We start from the raw sequence: 9,436 nt of genomic DNA, 5'->3' as shown, positions 1-9,436 counted from the left end.
TGGGATGCTGGGCAACAGGGTCAGAGAGGAGTGTGACAAGGAGCACACTCTGAAGACCAGTCAGGTGTCCTCTTAGGGCCTCCGGGGTAGCGCAGTTCCAGGGGCTCCATGGCGCCACCTGGTGTCCCGCCCCCGCCACTGACCAGAAACCACGTGTAAGAAAGTGCTTACAACCTAACTACGCACCCTGGTTTAGACCCGTCCTAGCCAATGGGGAGTGAGGAGGCGGGGCAGGGGAAAGCGAGAGCCCAATCGCCGCCTGTTTTCCGAGGAGAAGGCGGGGCTTGGGATTTACCACGTTGGGTTTGTCCGCAGCGCTAATTACTTTTTCCAAAGGCTGGAGAGCTTCACTCCGGCTGGCGCCGCCGCCTCGCGTGCTCGTGCTCCGCCGCGACCGTCCGGGGGGCTGCTCCTCCCAAGTACCATGTGTGACGGCGCCCTGCTGCCTCCTCTCGTCCTGCCCTTGCTGCTGCTACTGGTTTGGGGACTGGACCCGGGCACAGGTAGCGCTCCCTCGCCCACCGCCCCTTCCTCGCCCGTGCCTCTCGCCGACACCACCTTCCTCCTGCCCTCCCGAGGCGTCCTGACGGCCCCCGCCTGCCTGCGCGGCCGGGGGCCGGCGGCGGAGCGCTGACAACGCTCGGGCCGAGGGGTGCGGGCCGTGGCTGGACGACCGGGCTCCAGGCGGCTCCCGGGCGTCCGCGCAGCAGCCGCCGGGTCTCCTGGCGCCGATGCCGCGCCGCCGTACCCGGAGGTGCTCGGGCGGCCGCGCTGGAGCCCTTCCCCGGGTGGCGCGTGTCCCGGGCTGAGGCGCTGGACGGCACGGAGGTGCCGCGGCTGGGGGAAGGAAGGGAGCGCCCGCTCGGGGCAGCGTTGTCCCGGCGCTGGACCCGGTGCGCGGCGGGCGGCCGGAGGGAGGGCGGGCGGCCGGGCGGGCCCCGCCGCGCTGACACGTCTCCTCTCTCCCCGCAGCTGTCGGCGACACGGCGGCCGACGTGGAGGTGGTGCTGCCGCGGCGGGTGCGTCCAGACGACGTGCACCTGCCGCCGCTGCCCCGCGCCCCCGGGCCCGGAAAGCGCCGGCGCCCCCGCGCGCCCCCAGCCGCCTTGCGCGTTCGGCCGGGCGAGCGCGCCCTGCTGCTGCACCTGCCGGCCTTCGGGCGCGACCTGTACCTGCAGCTTCGCCACGACCTGCGGTTCCTGTCCCGCGGCTTCGAGGTGGAGGAGGCGGGAGCGGCCGGGCGCCGCGGACGGCCCGCCGAGCTGTGCTTCTACTCGGGCCGCGTGCTCGGCCACCCGGGTTCCCTCGTCTCGCTCAGCGCCTGCGGCGCCGGCGGCGGCCTGGTATTGCCCGCGCCCCCTCCGGGTCTGCCCGTCGATCTGTCGCCGCGCCGGGGGTGGTTCCCAGGGCAGGTTGGGCTGGGGTTGGCGGTGCATGCGCGGGAAGTTCAGCCTCCAGGGTTGCCCTCCCGCCGTCCGGAGGGAGCCTCCCCTCTTCCAGCCGGACCTTCCGGAGGGTTTCTGAGCAAAGACGGCGAGAGGGGAAGCAGTGGACTGTCCAGTGCCTGCCACTGGCTGTGCGGAAGCTCTGAAGTACACAGGGACTGTGCAGTCCTGGTGTTGCCCAGGAGGATACGCAGCAGCCCACCCAGGGGAGCATAGGTTTGGCGGGGAGGAAACCTTGTCAGGCCCCTAGACGGAGAGACGCACTTCTCTCATATTTACTTGTATCTGCACAGGTGTGTATGTGTGTGTGTCACGGGGAATACCTCGAGGTGTGTATCGCATCTGTTATTGGATGTGGGGTAGGGTAGTAAACATTCACCGCCCTTCTGCCCTCTTGATTCTTACTGTACCCGGAAAAGGACAGTTTGACAAGGTCCCCCGACAAGGTACTAACCTCTTTTTAGTTGAACGCGAGAACGGAGAGAGAGTGTTCGAACCTTTGTTCCTTTATACCACAGCAGGTATGTGTCTGGCAGCCACCTTCAGCCAGGTCTGGGGGGTGCTTACATTGGTGATAAGGCCCTGTTCCTGTCCCCGGAAGCTCCCTTGTTGGGGCAATAGCTACCCCACCCCCCGGGACCCTGCCCTGCCTCATTAGAAGTACCTGTGCAGTGCTCGGAGGGGCAGGGGACGTTCTGGTGCACCCCTGCCCTGCTTGTGTTCACACTCGATCCCTGTACACCGGTGCCCAGCCGCGTGCTTCTCAGCTTCTCCATCTTGCCCCCTGGGAGCGCACATGGCTGACAGATGGGCTGCCCCCAGCAGAGCCTGCTATGGCTCAGAGCGTGAGACACCCGGGTTGTTTTTGTATCTTCTGTCATGACTGGCCTCTGGGAGAGCGGTTTCTGATATTCTTTTGTGTCTGTTCTTCCCTGGCAGAAGAAAACTGCTTCCTCCACCTCCGCCTTATCTTGCTCCGCGGTCTAGAATTCTCTAGCCCTTACCCACATAGTATGTGACCAGTCCTTGAGAATCTGCGGCAGAGCTAGAGGGCCGGGGGGTCCAAGTCTTTATGTAAGACTTCTGCTTTCCTCGCAGCTCTGCAGAGGATCTTGGGGGGTCATTTCCTAGGATTTCCCAGGCTTTCACTAGCTCTCCTTGCAGGTTTTTTTCTGAGTCCTGATCAGAATGTGATCTACTTTTGCTGGGCTGGGAGAAATTGGCGTCTTCGGTTAAACAAGGAAAATGGACCGTGGAGGCAGCCTGTTAGGAGCTAATGTGGAACAGGGGCAGAGAATGTGGGCTGCGGGTGAGGAGGCTTAAGGAGGAGTGAGAAAGGCTCAGATCACCGTAGGACTCGGGTCAAGGCTGTATCATGTTCTGGGAGGGACTGGAAGGCCCACATCATTTTTCCTGTTTTTGCCAAAGTGCTTAAAGTCTAGGTCACATCACTGTACTGTACATGGAAACATCTGAATCCCATTTGCTGCGGTTTGGTGAGTTTCTGTAGAGGTCAGAGTTTACACTTCTCGGTGTAAAGTTTCCAGCGAGGAGCAGCTATCTGTGAAGGAGCTGTGGGTGGAAATCTGGATAACATTGATTCCAAATCCTCACCGAGTTGAACGCGGGGCCCTCTCACAGATGGCATCGGAGCTGTGCGAGCTGTGCGAAGGTTCCCCTCAGTCCTCCCGTGTTCGGGAAGACTGTGCTTCCCTTCGGCACCATGTGAGGGCGCTGTGCTTTAGATAAAAGAACCCCGCCAAGAGTCTGCGTTCAGTGTATACCAGCTGCGGGTGGACCTCTAAGACTTTAGATTCTGAAATTCCTGCAGCAGCAGACACTTCTGGTGTTTAGTCTGCCGTGTTCATCTTGTTCGTGTGAGCAAAACGTCGGACACTTCCTCCTAAGTGCCCTCTGTAGAGGAAGGGCCTAAGGCAGGCAGGAAGTGACTCGGGGCGGCCCTCTTGGTGGCAAGGTAGTCCTGAGACGTGTCTGAAAGCAACAGGATCCTAGGCTAGCCAAGTCTGCAGGGCCCTCTACCTCGCTTGGATTTTGGTTCTTGAATGTGCTCGAGATGGTTCAGGTGGGTGGTAATGTGTCGGTTACTGCCTCGGGAAGTGGAATGGGGTGTGTGTGTTGTGTGTCTGTGAGGACAGCCTCCACCGCAGAGTGCGGGAGAGGGGCCATAGCAATTAGGAGATTTTTGATGTCCACCCATGGGAGCATTCCAAAGCCACCTTGGATCTAAAGGTCATGTAGAGCCTGGGGTTGGCAAACTTTTGCTGGGAAGGACCAGACAGTGAAATATTTTAGGCCTCGTGGGCCATATGGTCTCCGTCACGGTTAAGTCCATGCTGTCCTTTTAGCGCAGAAATGCCGTAGACAGTAAATAAACAGATGGGCGTGGCTATAGTCAATAAAACTTTATTCTGATGTTGAGTAGCAATTAAATCCTGATGCATCAAATATCTCCCGAATGACTTAGCGGCGAGTGTACGGTGCAGGGGAATGTGGGCTCTGTTTTCTGTTGCGTGGCGTCTGTGCTGTCTCCAGAGAGGTTTGGTATCTGTTTAAAGCAGATGCATAATTAGAGTAGATCATTACTTGTTTATGGGACATGAAGCGTAAATCTCGTGTTGCATTTTGCCTCTTCTGCTTTGGACTGTGGGCAGAGGCGTAGGCTGGTGGTGTTCTCCCTCACTTATCTTGAAAAGCTATGCAAATGCACTTCTTGGCTCTTCAGAGACCCTAGGTGCAAGTAATAATTGTTTTTTGTTTATGCTTCTTCGTTTTATTTACGTCTCAGGGAGCCCTTAGACATTACCTAAGTTTTTGGAAGAGTTTCTATAACCGTACAATTTCAAAGCAATGAACTTTGGGTATGTGAGGCAGGTATTTCCACCCCCAGAGAATTTGTGCAAGTTTGGATCAGCTGCGTCCTGTGAACGGGGCCAGCGCCCGGAAGGCCAGCAGAATTGGGATCAGGTTAATCTTCACCTGAGTGGGCAGCATAGGAATTTTAAGTGATAGACTGAGTGTCAGGGTCTGAAAAAGCCTGAAATGAGTGGATGAAGGGGCTGTTTTCCATCCCCACACATGAGGACAGAGAGTGGGGGAGGCCCTTGCCCATAGGGTTGGTCTGCTGAGCCGCAGCCGATCGTCCTTAATGAATGTAGGCTCCAGAGGGTCCTCCCACCTGAATTTGTCCCTCCCTTCTGGGCTGAGGCTGTGGCCTGCTGAGGCCAGCAACGAGAGAAATGTTGAGATCAGACAGGACACCCGGGAGCCCTGGGCCGTGGAACTTGAAAAAGCCATACCCATTTGCCAAGCCACCCCAGAGAGAGAGAGACAAGGTCAGGGATGTTCCTGGCAGGCTTTCCCTGGAGTCACAGCTATGCTCTGTGGGATCAGTCATTCTGGTTGGCCCCTGGGGTTGACCTGATGGCCCAGCCCAACCTGGCTTTGGCTGATCAGCTCGAATTGAAGCACAGGGGGCCATTTTGGTGGCACAACATTTGTGGTCTACTTAGGGGCTTCTCAAGAATGCTCATCTGTTTCGTGGGGGTAGGCCGATGGGAACAGAGTGGGGCAGGGGTCAGTCAGTGAGCAGGTGGCCTGGCAGTTTTGGGGAACTCCATAATCAAGAAGGCAGCCTGCTTTTGCATGACTCCTCTGATGAAGGGGACAGATTTGGGAGGTTGCCATCTCTTCCTTTGGAATGATCAGACCCTTTTGATTGATTATAAAATCACTTAGCTTTTTAATACAGCATCCCTTGATTGCACACAGCCAGACAGGAATTCTCTAGGGCAGTAATAGTATGGTATGGAGACCATTTGGAAGGGAGCATGTAGACCAAACCACAGCATCCTACATTATCATACTGGTGCCAGTGTGGCGAAGGCACAGAGTCCTAAGAGAGTCATCACTATTACCGAAGAACTCATTTCTTACAGTGTAAACGTATTTGGAAAATTCACACACTTTTTTTTTAAAGATTTTATTAGAGAGAGAGCATGGGGGGGCGGTCACAGCAAGGAGCAGACTCCCTGCTGAGCAGGGAGCCCAGCGTGGACTTGATCCTGGGACTCCAGGATCGTGACCTGAGCCGAAGGCAGACATGTAACCAACTGAGCCACCCAGGCACCCTGCACACACATTTTTAAAGCCTCATAAAAAGAAACAGTTGAGTGGATATTAAGGACATTAGGGAAAAGAGGGAAAAGACAATGTGAAGTTGGGAGGTGTGGAGGATTTGAAGGGAAGACCCCGCATGGGAGCGTTCTAAGGTATTGCCCCTCTTCCTCTGGAAGGACGTGCATGCTGCCTCACAGTGACTGCCCCCACTGCTCACGGGCGTCGCGATGGCCCTACGTGCTCCCCAGTCTACCTACAGTCCAAAACTAGATTTCCGCATCTGAACTTTTATGTAGTTGGCAACATTGTAAAAAAAGAAAAAAAGCATAAGATGGGACGATAAACCAAAGATGTCTTAGACTGATTGCATTCTTGGGGCTTATTTCCTGAGCTTTGAAATGTTGCAGCTGCCTGGGTTTGGACGCGTGCAATGAGGGACGGTTCTGCAGCCGGTATGTCGGAGGGACACACGCATGGTCACTGCTGATCCTTTCCCTGTGCCCGCCTCTGCACGCAGATGCACGGTCACGTTCTTGTTCTTTAGGAAATGAGGCTTCACGGGTGCTTGGGGCTGTGATCCTAAGGGAGCCACCTCCCCTGCACGGTCCCGTCTACAGCCCCAGGAGGAGTAAATAACATCAGCCTCATGTGGCTGTAGATAGAATGAAGTAAGATAAAGTCTGTGAAATCATTTAGGATGAGTCTGGCCCAATAAGGCATTAAAAACATGTTTCTTCCGTTGCCCTCTGGGGCCCAGACTTTTCCAGTTATAAATCAGCCAATCAGTCAACACTGTTGACTAAATGAACCGATCTTTATCACCCACCTGCCCTGGGTAAGACAGGTGGGTTCTGGTGGGTTTGCAACAAGCCTCAGGAGTATAATGTGGGGCTTGTCTCGGAAGGAACCTACACCGGAGCTTACAGGGTGGCCAAGGGGTAGAGCAGCGGGGGCTCTGCGGTGCGGTGGGGTCTTCGGGGAGAGGATTAGAGCAGAAGCAGGTGGGCCTCCAGTTCTAAGAGGAAGGAATGACAGCAGAGCCTCCAAGGCCAAGTTTTTCCCCAGATCGGGGCCCACAAGGTGGCTGTGTGATGGGGGTGGGAGTGGAGATGGGTATCTTAGGAGATGGTGGGAGAAGGACTGAACAGACAAGCATGGGGATGAGCTGAGGCCACCTAATTGGTTGGTGGCCTCCTTAGGTTGGGGACCAACCGAAGGCATTTCAGATTTATCATAGAGCGGTGGTTCTCCGCTCTGTTCCCAGGAGGATTCCTTACTCTCATTGCTGGGCCCCATCTCCAGAGTTCCTGAGCCAGTTTGGGTGGGCCTGGAGCTTGGACTCCTAACGCTGGCTGGGGAGCACATCGTGAGGATCACTGGGCTCAAGGCAACTCAGAACATTTCTGGCCTTTGACTGGCGGGGCGGGGGGGGGTCCCCCTGGTGATAACACTGTGGGGGGCACTGGAGGAGGAGGGCACCTGCAAGCACAAGGTGATGAGCCTCAAGCCTCGGGTTGTGGAAGTGTGAAGCAAGGTGTCTATACACGAGAGAGTCTGAAGGAAGAGCTGCCCATCTTTGTGACTGGCTCTAGTGATCAGAAGGGGGAAAACCGGCGGTGACTGGTCCACGTTATAGGGGTGGAGGCTGGCTTTGGGAAGAAGACCAAGAATCTGTTTAGGCACCTGACATTTGCAGATACAGCAGCTGGCCTTTGAAGGGGGCTCTGGGTGGCACTCCAGGACAGGGGCAGTGGGACTCAGCACGGAGGCTGGAAAGCCCATCTTGCCTGTGCGGGGTTGGGCATGCTTCTGCCACAGGAGCTTCACTGAGGCCCCCCAGAAAGGCGGAGGCAGGTGCAGGAGGGCCTGTCGTCACAGGATTGTTTTTCCTTCTTGGAAGCAGATTGGCTCACGCAGGAAGCAGACTAACAACCCCATTTGCTCTGTACTCTTTTTTTTTTTTTTTAAAGATTTTATTTATTTATTTGACAGAGAGAGATCACAAGTAGGCAGAGAGGCAGGCAGAGAGAGTGAGAGGGAAGCAGGCTCCCTGCCGAGCAGAGAGCCCGATGTGGGACTTGATCCCAGGACCCTGAGATCATGACCTGAGCCGAAGGCAGCGGCTTAAACCACTGGGCCACCCAGGCGCCCTGCTCTGTACTCTTGAACCACCCATGCTAACCTGTCGATGCGGAGAAGGCCCCCCCGACACTCACGCTGGCTAACCAAGGAGCTACAGCTTCCTGAAGAAAAGGCTCGGAGGGTTCCCTGGGCCCTGAAATCCCAGCGAGGTGGACAGTCATGTGGCGGTGTCCCCTCAGGTGTGCCCTTCAGTCCCGGAGCATCCGCAGGACAGAGACTATATGTGTATTTTTTACGTTATTCTAAAAGCATTTGCTCCATTCTGCTGAGAAGTAGTGCTGACGTCCGCAGGTGAGAAAAGTCCATTATGTCCTTCATGCATTTTGCACGCAGCCAGGAGGGCTTGTCGCGCTTTGGAGCCTGGGCCAGAGTTAACACCACCTGATTTGTAATGCTCTCCTAAGGCAGCACAGAAATGCTTCAGACCATCCCCCAGAACAAAGAGAATCGCCAGGGAGCCACTCAGAACTGTTACAGCCTGATGCATTTGACTGGACGCACATTGCTTTGGGAGGGTACTGTGCATCTTAGCGAACTCTGGCTTCTCTTTTAAGAGCACCACTTCTGGAGGATGACTGTGCCCTTTCAAAGCAGGTGGCCTCTGGGCCCCCCCCCCCGCTCTGTCTGCCACAGGCATTCCCTTAACAGCCCTGTGTCTTCGGATGAAGTCTGCAGGCCCCTTTCATCTCCCACAACCTCAGGCTCATTGCTGCTGTCCCTCGCTGTCCTTGGTATGACACAGAGGCCTTGGGAAGACATCCCTGGGTCTCCTTTCTCAGCATAGGTGGGGACCAGGGGATGAATGCAAGTCCAAGCAGCCCTGCCCATCTTCTGGGGCCACCGGGCAGCTGGGGGCTGGAAGCCCGGGCAGGGCCCAAAGCCCCAGGGTCAGGGGAAGGTCCAGTTCAAGCCCAGGCTACCTTCAGACATCTCAGTCAAGGCAGGAGGTGGCCAGTGTCTCTGGCACCTAGCTAAAAGCTAGCAGAGAGCTTCTCAACCCTGACTGCACTTTGAGATCTCCTGGCGAGCTCTTAATACCAGGGCCTGAGTCCCTGCTCCTTTTCCCCCAACGCCTGACAGATTCTGGTTCATCTGGCCCAGAGTGAGGCCTGGGCATCCGGAGTTTCCCAGATGGCTCTCCTGTATAGCCAGGGATGAGAGCCCGTGCATAAAGGGGACTGCAGAAATGCCCTCCTGGTCCAGTCCATTCCACTGCATTCCAGCCCATTCTCTTACTCTGTTTGCGTTTTCCTGATATGGCAGGTTGGCAGATACTGGAAAAAATGAGAGCTAATTGTGATCCTGTCTCAAAGGAACAAACGGTCAGGTGGTGGCAAATGCCCCATAATGCAGTGGGCAGGGAGGAGGAAGAGGGAAGGTGGGTGACTGTTTTGCCCTGGGGCTGGATGGTGTGTGTGTGTAGGGGGCACAATTGGCACTTTTCAGCAGCACATTTTATCACTGGTAATGTGATGACAGGATGAGCATGAAGAGACATGTCAGGGAGTCTTGGGACAGCCAGAGACTGGGGGAGGGAGAGGCGGGGCAAAGTCCTTCCTTGCTCTGGCTCCCCAGGGTGAGGGCTGTGCCGGGCCCCTTTGCTCCCGGGTGCTAGTCTTGGCCATGCCCGCTTGCAAGCTGGGTCCCAGGAAGCCAAGTAGCTGCCAGGTAGAGTCTAGACCGTCAGTCCATGTAATCATCTTACCATTGTT

General features: G+C 56.2%; 1 protein-coding gene across 2 annotated transcripts in view; it reads left to right on the top strand.

The window, feature by feature from the left end:
• Positions 1 to 350: 350 nt before the first annotated feature.
• The window catches only part of ADAMTS17 (ADAM metallopeptidase with thrombospondin type 1 motif 17), a 346,546-nt gene continuing 337,460 nt past the window's right edge, over positions 351 to 9,436 (top strand). For both annotated transcript variants that reach the window (XM_046010435.1, XM_046010434.1), the window contains exons 1-2: positions 351 to 503; positions 973 to 1,343. In XM_046010435.1, the coding sequence (XP_045866391.1) occupies positions 425 to 503; positions 973 to 1,343 (450 nt within the window). In that variant the 5' untranslated portion in view covers positions 351 to 424. The remainder of the gene's footprint in view (positions 504 to 972; positions 1,344 to 9,436) is intronic.

Source organism: Meles meles, chromosome 6 (assembly GCF_922984935.1).
Source record: "Meles meles chromosome 6, mMelMel3.1 paternal haplotype, whole genome shotgun sequence".
Classification (NCBI taxonomy): domain Eukaryota; kingdom Metazoa; phylum Chordata; class Mammalia; order Carnivora; family Mustelidae; genus Meles; species Meles meles.
Note: the sequence above shows the minus strand (reverse complement) of the source record. Positions and strands in the feature narration are given on the sequence as shown.